We start from the raw sequence: 13,550 nt of genomic DNA, 5'->3' as shown, positions 1-13,550 counted from the left end.
GCAACTTTGCATCCCTTTTAACTTTTGTAAAGGCAATGTATTTTAAATGATAAATAGAAAAAACCAGAACGTTTCCCTGACTGTGTTACAACGATAAAATGCATTTGTTTCCTCTTTTGGGCCTTTCGTCAACTGACATGACAGATTTCCCACCCTGACGCCTATAATAGGTACCCTTCACTGGAGGAGGAGCCTCCTCGTATAGGCCATTATCTGCAGGTCTCTTTATCTGCAGGTCTGTTGTGACGTCACACCCAAGGGTAAACCATGGACTCTTATTGCAAGATTTTCTAACTTTGATGAAGTGTCCTGGATAAATGATGATAGACTTTGGTGGTATGACCAAAACGTTACCAAAGGAAGAACAAGTGATCCTTCAAATAATACGGACATGATCTCACCAGCTTTCTGGTTGGTCGACGGCACCGAGTTTAGGATCACGCGCAGTGATGATTCCAGTCACACGCCACTGTTGCAGACCAAAGGGAACTGTTTGGGTGTACAAACATTTCGATCAAAAATCACAAGTTATGGCGACTTTAGAAACGGCAAAATTTGGTTCAGACATACAGCTAAGTGCCTAGGAAGCTGCACTGTTCAATGTGACGGTCAGTATAAGACAACAGACGGGTTTCAACAGGCTGAGTGTCGTAGCAACATTCAAGGCAGCAACAAGATCGGCTTTTGGTGTAGGTATGGACCTCGAACTCCAGTATACGCATTTAAATCTATCATGATGATTGGTGGAGGAGGTTCAGGCTGTGCACATGCTGGTCACGGGATTGGAATAACTGCGATAAACAAACGTTCTAGAACTAAATATAAATACGACTTTGGAAATACCGCTAATCCATCATACAAACCGACACCATCACAATCCTACTCATTAAACTTATGGATCCGCTGAATGGCAGCAAGGCCCAAGACAATTCCATATATTTTTAGCCGGATTATCTTTGATACTATAAAACAAACGGAACAAACGTCCCAACTTTCAAAATAGATTTGAAAAATTAGATATAAAACTAGCCAACATTTGTCAGCCTCAGAAAACAGCAGATATTTTGCCACGCCACCGCTGGTTTCTCGTGAGGTCTGAGCAACAAGTGCTAAAATTCCATACTGATGACGTGCCACTACCCGATCTTGGTAATGCTTCTGATTGGTCGTCCCGCGTAGGAAATTTGCTCCCAGCCAACTCTGTTCTATGATGAGTGAAATGGCACATGTTCTCTATTATTATATGGAGGAGAGTGTTTTACTGGGAACTAAACCACTCGCAGATTCCATACGCCACTTCATCCCGGACCCGAGTGGCGTATTTTCCGTATGTCACCTTTGTGAGTGTCGTATCGTTCAATGACGTCACGATTCCCGCCTTTTGCTTTTGTTAAATTGGTTTCTCCATATAATAAAAAGAACATTACACGTTGGCTCGAAGATATGAATTTTATGTTCGAGTGGCAAGAACAATATCTCACGAGCGAGCGAAGCGAACAAGTGAAATATTGTTCTTGCCACTCGAACATAAAATTCATATCTTCTCGCCACCGTGTAATATCCTCTATTTATCAATGATTTTTTTCTAGCCAGCAAAGATATTACCATCCTCGGAGACCCAGGGGCAGTCAGTCGGGTCGGAAAAGGCGGGGCGAAAATTTGCAAGTACGGGCAAAAGAGCCCCTGGGTACCGACTCTCACCGAACTATTTCCAAAAATTCAAGCAGATGCCTGCTCCTGATTGGGCACAAAAAATGCTTTGTATTAATGTGCCCAATGGGCGAACAGTTTCTTCTGAGTTCGACCGATCGCCAGAAACAGGAGGTTTTGAAGTTTGCATGGCCAGAATTTGATTTCGCGCACGCGCGGTACCAGTGTATAAAAAATTCCAACAGTATTAAACAAAGGAATTTTACAACGAAATGTGGGATAAATAAAATAATTTGCAATACAGCGCCAGTACCGGTCAGCGGTACTATGAGTTAGCATGCGTTATCTGTTGTTGGCAGCCTCGCGTCCGCCATATTGTTACTGTTACTCGGCCGCTTGTTGTATCCCAGTTTGATTAAAGCCTTACACGAATTGGACGTGCCTTGGTTCTTGCCTTATCTTCTTAACTGGCGTGGTGGCAGCGTTCGGTTCAACCCAAGCCTCACCTTTTTACCGTACAAAGTCACTTTTAAGCCTCGAACGCTGGAACCAAAACAGTGTATCCTTCGCTGTGAAAACACGTCCTGGAGTTTTACCTCGTGTGTAATGGCGTCTTCTCACCGCGCACCGAAACAGTGGTGCCTTTCCAAGGTGCAAACTATTAATAGCTTCCAGAATTGGAAGCAAAATCTGCTTTACACATTATCATTGGACAGCAACTTCGCTCCCTTCCTAGCCGATGGCGTTCAATGGTTGAAAAAGACCAAAGCCCAACCACTTCGAGGACTCGAAGCCGATGGCGATTCCATACCTCTTGCTCGACGCCTCACTGCCCGACAAAAAGTCAACTTTCTCGATCTGATGCTAGGTCAGATTGCGAATTACTGCCCTATCATCTCCCGAAGCACTTTGGTGAAAAATTCAACGTCACTCGAATACATCTGGCAAACTATTCGCCAGCACTTTGGCTTCCAGGCCACCGGCGCACAATTTATCGATTTTTCTGACATACACCTCGCAGCGGATGAGCGCCCCGAGGATCTGTACCAACGCCTCATGGCTTTTGTGGAAGATTCCTTTCTACGCGCTAACAGTTTAACTCACCATGGCGAACATGTTGCAGAGGATGAGGAACTAACCCCTACCCTAGAAAACTTTGTCGTTCTTACTTGGTTGCGACTCATTCACCCCAGTCTCCCTCGTTTAGTCAAGCAACGTTACGGCACGGAGTTGAGGTCTCGCACCCTTGCCTCAATTAAACCCGAGATCTCTCAGGCACTTAGCTCTCTCCTCGAGGAAATCCGCGCTTCAGATGATGCTAAGATTCTATGTGCCGCGGTAGCTGATGATTTTCGTCGCCCCCGTCCGGGTGGCAGGAGTGACCCTAAGACCCGCACCAGACAGCCCCGTCAAGACAAAGTCTGTCCCTTATGCAAGCAAGCCGGTCGCTCTAACACCAACCACTTCCTCAGTCAGTGTACCTTCCTCCCTGACAATGACAGGCGCTTCATGGTAAAAGCGAGACAGATCGTCGGCATACTGGACGACGAACAAGACACCAACTACGACCTTGATCCTGATCCACCCTGTCCTGAAACCACTTTGCCTACCCCTGACGTTGTTGCCTACAGTGTCCAGACCCGTCAATCTCCTTATATGGATGTCTTTCATGGTCACCGTGTTGTACGTATCACCATCGACAGCGGAGCAACTGGGAATATGATCCGCCACTCCACCGCGAAACATCTTGGATGTCCAATTATATCCAGTGCTCAGTCCGTCCAGCAGGCAGATGGCACTTCTCAGCTTCAGGTGGTCGGAGAGATACGGACATCCTTCACCCGCGACAACACTGACTTTACATTCGAGGGACTTGTCGTCGAAGATCTTGACGTCGAAGTGCTTGCCGGGACCCCTTTCATGGAGGCAAACGATGTTGCCGTCCGGCCCGCCAAGAGAGAGGTGCTACTTGGCAATGGCTCCACCTACACATACGGGTCCCAGGCCCCCCCCAGCCCTCCCACAACCGTCCGCAGAGCCTTTGTTCTCCGTGCTCCTACTCCCTCCAAGACTGTTTGGCCCGGAGAATTCTTGGAAGTACAGCTTCCAGACGATGCTCCCCCTGATTCAGAGTATGCACTTGAACCCCGCACTGATGCACCTAGTTTACGTAATCTCAAGCCCTCTCAGCTGTGGCCGCAACCCGGTGTCGTTTCCAGTGTTGTGCGGGCAATCCGCATACCAAACCTGTCAACCGAACCTCGAACGCTTAAGCGTCACGAACACTTCTGCCAGGTCACCCCTGTCTTCGAACCAAAAGAGGAGTCACCGACAAGTCAGCCTCCTACTCAGCATCCGTTACCTCCCTCTCCTGCTAGCCACTCTGCATCCGTCCAGGTAGACCCAGACCGCATTCTCCCTGAGGCTGTCAGAGCCAACTTCCAATCTCTGCTCAGTGAGTACGACTCCGTATTTGACCCTCAGTTCCCAGGTTATAATGGATCCGCAGGTCCTTACCAAGCAAAGGTCAACATGGGCCCTGTCGAGCCCCCACAGCGGAAAGGCCGCCTCCCCCAATATGCCCCCGATAAGCTCGTAGAACTCCAAGAGAAGTTCGACCATCTAGAGCAGCTTGGTGTCTTCCAGCGCCCTGAAGATGTTGGTATCACTGTAGAATACCTGAACCCTTCTTTCCTTGTAAAAAAGCCGAACGGCGGGTCTCGTCTTGTCACTGCCTTCGCTGACGTAGGCCGGTACAGTAAACCCCAACCATCCTTGCTACCTGACGTGGACTCCACCCTGCGCCGCATCGCCCAGTGGTCTCATATCATCGTCACAGACCTGACAAGTGCCTCTTACCAAATACCTTTGGCTAAAGAGTCCATGAAGTATTGCGGCGTTGCTACTCCGCTTAAAGGAGTACGAGTCTACGTTCGTTCCGCTATGGGTATGCCCGGATCGGAAACTGCCCTTGAAGAGGTTATGTGCCGCGTTCTAGGCCCACTACTACAAGATGGATCCGTTGCCAAAATCGCTGATGTTCTGTACTGCAGCGGCAACACACCCCGAGAGCTACTCCACAACTGGAAGAGGGTCCTACACGCCCTACACAAGTGCAACCTGCGTTTGTCTGCCCACAAGACCATCATCAGTCCCAAAACTACCACTATTCTCCGCTGGATCTGGAATGCTGGCTCCCTTTCTGCCAGTCCTCACCGTCTTAACACCCTCGCCACGTACCCCGAGCCGAACACTGTTGCCCGCTTAAGATCCTTCATTGGCGCTTACAAAGTTCTTTCCCGTGTCATTCCAAGGTGCTCCAGTTACCTCGCTCCACTGGATGCTGTAGCAGCCGGTCGTCCTCCTCAGGAATCTATTAACCGGATCGATGATCTCAGGGCCGCATTCCGTAGTGCTCAGAACGCCCTTTCCTCTGCACTCACCATCACATTACCCAGACCCGAGGACCAGTTATGGATTGTCACTGATGGAGCCGTCCGGGACCCTGGAATAGGGGCCACCCTCTAAGTAACGCGCAGAGGTAAGTTATGTGTCTCTGGCTTCTTCAGCGCTAAGTTACGGGGCTCCCAAACAACGTGGCTTCCGTGCGAGGTCGAAGCCCTCTCCATCGCGGCGGCAACTAAGCACTTCAGCCCGTATCTTATTCAGTCCGTCAAAAAGGCCTGCATTCTCCCTGACAGTAAGCCTTGCGTTCAAGCCTATGAGAAGCTCTGCCGCGGGGAGTTCTCTGCCAACCCCCGTGTCTCCACCTTCTTGTCTGTCGTGAGTCGTTACCAAGCATCAGTGAGACATCTGAGCTCGTGTCAAGAAGAGACGCATTCAATGAAGCCGTGAAAACAGTTAATAAACAACTGAAGTTCTACTGCCGGCAGAATGGATGGAAATTTATCCAGCATCAAAACATCTCCGAAAAGGAACTTAACAAGGGCGGACTACATCTTAATTTTAAAGGTAATCAACAGTTTTTTAAGAACTTTCAGATGAGTTTAGGTTGAAATGATGCGCTATCCACCGATGCCGTGCCTATTCAATGTACAAAACGCAATACTGAGGAATCTCATGAGCCTACCTCGGTGTTGCCATCTCAACGAGGTTTTAAATTAGCCTCTTTATATATCAATAAATTAATCACACATAGATCAACTTAGAATAGGCCATTTTACAGTTATGGATGGAAGCGAGGGTTAGGGTTGACCTTGTTTTGATACAAACCTTCTTTGCCTTGTTATGGAAATTGTTCTTCAAAAATACTAGTAAGCATAAGAATAACTTGATTTACAAAATAAAGCAGGAAGGTTTGTTTCAAAACAAGGTCACCCTAACCCTCGCTCCCATCCATAACTGTAAAATGGCCTATTTTTCTAGCGCATAACGAAATAGATATTTTATCGATTAATGAAACTAAGGTCAATGAAACTATTAGCGACAATGAGGTCAACATCTCTGGCTATGATATAATTCGACGTGATAGAATTACAAACGGTGGAGGAGGAATGTGTTTCTATGTGAAAAGTTCAATAAATTTTACCATACGAAATGATTTAAACATAGACACTCTTGAAAATCTATGTCTGGAAATTCAAAAACCTAGATCTAAACCGTTTGTTGTTGCCACGTGGTATAGACCACCTGATTCTCCTATTGGTATTTTTTCACCTTTCGAAACTTTAATTGGGAAACTCGATTCCGAAAATATTGAATATTTTCTAATGGAAGACCTTAACTGCGACATGATTGCTACTCGATATGACAATAATACATGCAAATTAATGATTATCACTGATATTTATGGCCTACAGCAACTTATCACTGAACCAACCAGAATAACTCCGACTTCTGCAACTTTGATTGATGTAATATATACTAATTGTCCAGATAAAGTTGTGTGTTCGGGGGTTCGTCACATCAGTATTAGCGATCATAGCATAGTTTTTGCCTATCGAAAATTATCCGTGAATGGAATGTCTGGCGGGCACAATGCTATAACCTACAGAAACTTTCGAAAATTTAATCGAATAAATTTTCGGAACGATATTGCATCTCATTGTTGGGATCACATATACAATTCAACTGATCCCAATGAAATGTGGCTACAATGGAAATGCTCGTTTCTATCTATTGTTAACAAGCATGCTCCCTTGAGAACAATGCGTGTTCGCACGCGTAGTTCCCCATGGATTACATCTGAGCTTAAGAAACGAATGCATGATCGGGATATTCTAAAGATTAAAGCAAGTAAATCGAATGATTCAAATGACTGGTCACTTTTTAAAAAATAACGCAATATAGTAAGAAGCGAAATCAGATTAGCCAAGCAAGCCTATTATCAAAATAGTTTTAACAAGTATACGGGCGATTCTAAAAAGACCTGGCAGACTATCAATGAACTTACTTCGCGAAAATCTGGGAAAAAATCGGTGACATCTCTGAAAGTAAATGGAGTATCAAAAACAAATCCAACTGTGCTGTCGAACCAATTTAATAATCACTTTGCTACTATCGGTCCAGAACTTTCTAGCAATATTGATTCCTCAAATAGTGATGGTTATCAAAAGTACCTCACTGGCACAGATAAACGGTTTTAGCTCTATCCGACCAGTACAAATAAAGTTCTCTCACTTTTGAATCGTCTAAATAAGTCAAAGGCAGCTGGCCTTGACAAGATATCTGCTAGGCTCATTCGGGAATGTGCAGATCTCATTTGCATTCCTATCCGTGATATTTTTAACCAGTCAATAAGTCAAGGCATATTTCCCGATGACTGGAAATGCGCAAAGGTCACCCCACTTTTTAAACAAGGCGATCGGGACGACTTAAATAATTATCGTCCAATTTCGGTGATCTCAGTTATGGCCAAGGTCTTTGAAAGAATCGTCTATGATCAATTATATGCCTACCTAGAAGAGCACAATATAATCTGTAAATATATCAATCAGGCTTTCGCGCTATTCACTCAACTGTCACGGCTCTCCTTGAGGCCACGGACACTTGGGCGTACAATATTGACCGCGGTAAAATCAACGCCGTTGTTTTCTTAGATCTCAAAAAGGCCTTCGACACAGTTGACCATGAGATCCTTTTATCAAAATTAAGCAATTACGGCACATATGGTAAAGCGCACCAATGGTTTAAGTCATATTTAGAGAATCGTACTCAAATGTGTTCCATCAACGGATCGCTCTCTCAAAGCTGTTTATTAAATTGTGGTGTTCTCCAGGGGACGATTTTAGGTCCATTACTATTTCTGTTATACATCAACGATCTTCCAAACTGTCTTTCAAATTGTGAGCCGAGGATGTACGCTGATGACACCCACCTTACATACGCAGGTGATAATGCAGACAATATTCAGTTGCATCTAGATCAAGATTTAGAAAATGTTCACAATTGGCTGAGAGCAAACAAACTTACTCTAAATATGACTAAAACCGAATTTATGCTTATCGGACCTAGGCAGAGGCTAAGTACTCTCACAGAGTCCCCGACATTTGCAATTAATGATTTTCAAGTTAGCCAGGTCACTACTGAAAAATCACTTGGAGTGACCATCGATGACAGACTTGATTGGCGTGGCCATATCGAGAAAGTAACAAAGAAAGTCGCTTCTGTTATTGGGGCCATAAAACGAATAAGGCACCTTGTCCCTCAGGTGATCTTACAACTAATATATCAAGCTTTAATACAGCCACACTTTGATTATTGCAACATTGTTTGGGGAAACTGTGGGATGACCTTACGGAATAAGGTTCAAAAGCTACAAAACAGAGCAGCCCGTGTTTTGACCTACTCAAGCTATGACGTAGATGCTGGTCACCTTTTTAAACTTCTAGGGTGGAAAAACCTAGCTTGCCAGCAACAATTTCAAAGAGCTACGATGGTTTACAGGTCTCTGCACGGGTTGGCTCCAAACTATCTTAGTTCTAAATTTAAAAGGCGAGAAGTCGCATATAACCTAAGGGACTCTGAAAATAAACTCAATGTTCCATTACCGCGCACAAACTATTACAAAAACAGCTTCAGCTATAGTGGCGCCATTCTCTGGAACAGTCTTCCTTGTAACTTAAGGGAAGCAGAGTCCCTCGGGCAATTTAAACGATTACTCAAAGAACTGTAAGGCATGGCATTCGTGGAAAGCAGCTTTTTTATTTAAATATTTTTATTATATTAGTATTAGGCATTTTTGAAGCTGACGAATTTTGTACCGTGGATAAATAAAGATTATCTATCTATCTATCTACGTCTCCGGCGCTGCTATCCTCCCGTCAGACTTCGCAAGCCGAAACGCCGCCGCCTGTGACAACGAGACCTGTCAGGTGTGCTCTTTCATTTCTCGAACCATGGACTCTGTTGTCCGAGCCGTTTCTGTTCAAGATGTCCTCCAAGGCAATGTTGGCCTTCCCTTTACCAGCCGGCCTGCCTGGGTGTCCGTTCAGTCTGAGTGCCCAGACCTACGCCGCACCCACGCTCACCTCGTCCAGGGTACGAGACCGTCCAAAAAGCTCACAAACATCAAGGACGTCAAACGTTATTTACAAGTTGCGTCAGTTGCAGATGATGGCCTCCTTGTTGTGCGGCGTCATGAACCCTTGTCACCGTCTAGAGAGTGCATCATTGTCCCACGCCAAGCTTTGGAAGGCCTTTTGACTGCCCTTCACATACAACTCAGCCACCCGTCTTGTCAACTTACTGAGTGCTTCAAGGTCCCTTCCGACTTGGCTGATCCCTTACATCCTCCTCGCCAGTGCCGCGGCCATGACTCAGATGACGATGACGATCCTGATACCACACCTCACCCCCCCACCCTCGCTGCCTGTATCCCTGATACTATCTCTACTTCAGCCCAGCATCTATCTAACACTCCTCCCTGTGTTACACCACCTGCTCCCGCCGTTCCTGTCGACCGCATCATGGACGACACAGCTGCCCAGCCATCTTGCCCTGAGGACCCCTCTTTGGAGAAGACAGTCGTTTCAGCAGACCTCGACCCTCCTGGCCTGCGGAGATCATCTCGCACTAGACGTCGTCCTGCGCGTTTGGAAGATTATGATACTGAACTATAGCCTTTGTTACTGATCTGTGACGTTTAAGTCAGTTTAAGAGTTTAAGTAGTGCTTTTAAGTACTTTCCTCTATGTTTTTGGTTCCAGTTTTCTCGCTTTCACGCTATGTACAGTAAAAAAAAAACAAAAGGAAAAAACAGAAGTCACGCCAGTACCGGTCAGCGGCACTATGAGTTAGCATGCGTTATCTGTTGTTGGCAGCCTCGCGTCCGCCATATTGTTACTGTTACTCGGCCGCTTGTTGTATCCCAGTTTGATTAAAGCCTTACACGAATTGGACGTGCCTTGGTTCTTGCCTTATCTTCTTAACTGGTGCAGCATGTTGTGCGATGTACCTGGAAACTAGTGCCCGCTTGAGACTGAAAGGCTGACTTATTTAGATCTTAGTTTAGACAAACTTAAACTCCTATCTGGAAATCTCGCCCTTCCCAGCATGGAAATAGAAATACGAAAAAATTACCTTTGTCTTCCAGATCATTCCTTTGCAAATGGAGCACTGCCACTTTGATTAACCTCTTTTCTTCGGTAATCAATGATAATTCCGCTGGAAAATTTAAGAGCGGATGTCTGTAAATATCAACAAGAAGTGGGAAAAAAATTTTTTTGGAAAATCCCCCCAAAATTATGTAGACTACTCTAGGTATTCTAGTTATGAAAATATAAATTTTAGTTTCATCGGATAAATATTTTGGCGATACGGCGCCAATTTCTGGCGATTGACGGACTCCGCCAGACCGCTTTTTCGGGCCTTTAGACCGGGCTACGAAAAGACCACTATTTGAATCGAATTCAAATATCATTCAACCCAAAAAGTTTCTTATCGTATTAAACGGGTTTTAATACACATTTTGAGTGGTTATGTTCTCGAATTGATTGCAACTGGAATATTTTATGAGTTTTTAAATATTTACAAAATTTTAAGGCTTTTACGCAAGCAAAATATTGTCAAATTTCAAAGGCCTAAAATCACATCCGATACACGATTTCAAACGGAAAAAGAGATTCCACGTTAAAAAGCAATCTCTGAGCTTTCAAAATATGCTTTCAAAACTCTGGGCAACATATGAAATGAATTTTTGGGAACGCAAGATTCATGAAGCATTTAAGTGTAATTTGACCTTTCTGACTTGACAGATAAGAGGTTCGGCCGACACAAATCAATCCCCCAACAAATGTTTCAGCCAAAATACTTTTAATTTAAGCAAAATCTCAAGTCCCACAGTGATACATAGATGCTTCATATATATTAGGTGGAACGTTTCATACCATTTTGTCAGCTGTGAATGAAGAACTCTTATCCTGGCCTTCAGGTGCATTATTTGAACTCGCCTCGCCAATGTAAACATTTGGGTCAAGTTTCCATCACGAAACAGCGAAGTTTTCAAAATCTACACAAAATGTCTACCCTTTCTAGTATATAATCAGGTCTACAATTCATTTTTTGTACCTTGTGTCCTTGTTTGACTTCATTTCTGCGATGAAACTGAGACAAACCACTGCGAAATTCCCGCTCGCTCGACATGACACGTGTCACGTGAAAGAGGAGTTTTAGACTCGATTGCGTTACGAAAACATGACACACAGCGATATCGATTATTTCTGATTTGTGTGAAAAAATTCCATCTCTAACCTACATGTTATAGGTATGCCATTGAAAGAGCAGACAATCTCAATTTTTTTTTCTTCAATGCAGTTTTACCGATCGCAGGCTTGTGATTCCCGAGCGTGTCTATCAAACCGCCAAATGCAAATAACGTCTTTTCTCTTGTTATTTGTTTTGGTTCAACACTTTTCCCCCGTCCTGATAGATCTGTCAGCGTAGGAAAAAATCCCCGGGAAAAAAACCTGATGCGTTTCGCAGTAATTCTGCAACACGCTATCTAATATGGCCCATTATGTTCAAAGAGCTTATAATTACAATTAAAAAAAGCACGAGTTAGAAAATCCTGCAGTACCCTTGTATCTTGTGCTTGCGACACCAATCTTTGTTAATCTCGGTCTAAGCTCGTACACGTCTACTTGCTATTGTACGACGATATTTACAGCGTGCGAATATGGAGAACCAGTTTTAGGCGAGTTTGGTGCAAGTACCAAGTACACGAGCACAGAGTCAGGTGCGCATCGGGAGTGTAACACCGTCGGCAGGCTAGGTACGTTTTAAATCTCACTTTACAGGTAAGCTTAGGTTACGCTTTCCACCAAATGCACTTTTATATTCATAAGGTAAAATGAGCGCACCGTCCACCTCAAGTTTTTCAGTTATTACTGTCACGTGTTATCGACGTAAAATATGGTTCACCCGCTTTACCTTTTTTTTTTGGCAATTTATAAAGCGGGCACTGTTTGGTTTAGCCTGCCTAGCATACTGGGCCGCGCGAGGCGAACACGCGTCTTCGACATTTCTTCTGCATATGAAAGGGGTTGGGATGCTCGTCGTCTCGCTTAGGGGTGTAAAATTCGGATTTTGGTCTCACTTAGGCTGTTCTGGGCAAAACGCTATCGTATTTAGCCGTGAAGGTCTCGTTTAGGGTTGCAAGCGAAAAAACATGAAAATATATATTTCATATACATATTTTTAATTCTTTTTATTTACTCATTCATACAATCCAAGTTTTCTCATTTGACTGTGTTTTAACATGGTCTCTTTTAGGGGTCAAAAAAAGCTTGGGCCACGCCTAGATCGGTCTCCTTTAGGGGTTTAATTCAAAATTTTCGACGAGTATCCCTACCCCTTTCATATGCGGAGTCCCCCCCCCCCCCGGGATAGGACGTCCTTACTTGTGCTTTATACAGGCATTAAAGGCAGCATATTGCAATAGAATTGCACGACACATTAGGATATTTCCAAACTGACAGAAACCAGGACAAATAGGGGAAGGGGGAGAAGTGTCGAACTGCTACTACCAACTACCAAAAAGTAATATTTGACTCTATGCCCGGCTTAAGGCGGGGGCTGGACGGGGAGGGGAGAGTTAAAGTTACCGAGAAAGGTATTTCTTTTTTGTTTTGAAATTTTTCATCAGGGGATTTCTTTGGCGATAGGAAATTTGGCAAATATAAATATATATGGACGTTTTGTGATACCTTGATTTGAATAGGAATTGGTGGAGTACCGCACGCGTACGCAGTTCAGACTGTCAGATGAGAAAAGATACTGACTCGGCAGATGGTACGATGAATAAACGAACCACAGACAGTTAGTTTCGATTTGGCGTGCCATATTATTTTATTCTTCACGGGAAAAATTTCAGGGCTCAGAAATTAGGGCTTGGAAATTTGGTTGAGGGGAGTGGGGGGGTGGGTGTAATTTTCGGTCCTAGGATGTTTTTGGTTTCGTCAGGAATCCGATAAGTCTGTGATGGTAAAACTGCATGGGGAATAAATTGAGATTGCTCATTCAATGGCATACCTATAACATGTAGGTGAGGGATGGAATTTTTTTTTCACGCAAATCAGAAATAATCGCTGTATGTCATGTTTACGTAACGCAATCGAGTCTTATACGGCTCTTTCACGTGACTGACGTGTCGAGTCAGCGGGAATTTCGCAGTGGTTGGTCTCAGTTTCCTTTCAGAAATGAAGTCAAACAAGGACACAAGGTACAAAAAGTAAATTGTAGACCTGATTATATACTAGAAAGGATAGATATTTGGTGTAGATTTTGAAAACTTCGCTGTTTCGTGATCGAAACTTGACCCAAATGTTTATGTTGGCGAGGCGAGTTCAAATAATGCACCTGAAGGCCATGATAAGATTTCTTCATTCACAGCTGACAAAATGGTATGATACGTTCCACCTAATGCATATGAAGCATCTATGT

The 13,550-nt window shown here is 44.2% G+C and overlaps 1 protein-coding gene and 1 pseudogene across 1 annotated transcript; both read left to right on the top strand.

The window, feature by feature from the left end:
* The first annotated feature begins 391 nt into the window (after positions 1-391).
* Positions 392-1,136, top strand: LOC140946952 (uncharacterized). Its single transcript, XM_073396038.1, has one exon. The coding sequence runs from the start codon at positions 392-394 to the stop codon at positions 905-907; it is 516 nt and encodes a 171-aa protein (XP_073252139.1). The 3' UTR covers positions 908-1,136.
* Positions 1,137-2,256: 1,120 nt separating this feature from the next.
* Positions 2,257-9,731, top strand: LOC140945580 (uncharacterized; annotated as a pseudogene).
* Positions 9,732-13,550: the final 3,819 nt, after the last annotated feature.

Source organism: Porites lutea, chromosome 8 (assembly GCF_958299795.1).
Source record: "Porites lutea chromosome 8, jaPorLute2.1, whole genome shotgun sequence".
Classification (NCBI taxonomy): domain Eukaryota; kingdom Metazoa; phylum Cnidaria; class Anthozoa; order Scleractinia; family Poritidae; genus Porites; species Porites lutea.
This window is presented reverse-complemented; position numbering and strand designations above follow the sequence as displayed.

Coding starts and splice junctions, on each gene's coding strand:
- LOC140946952 (XM_073396038.1), top strand. CDS start 392: ATGATCTCACCAGCTTTCTGGTTGGTCGACGGCACCGAGTTTAGGATC.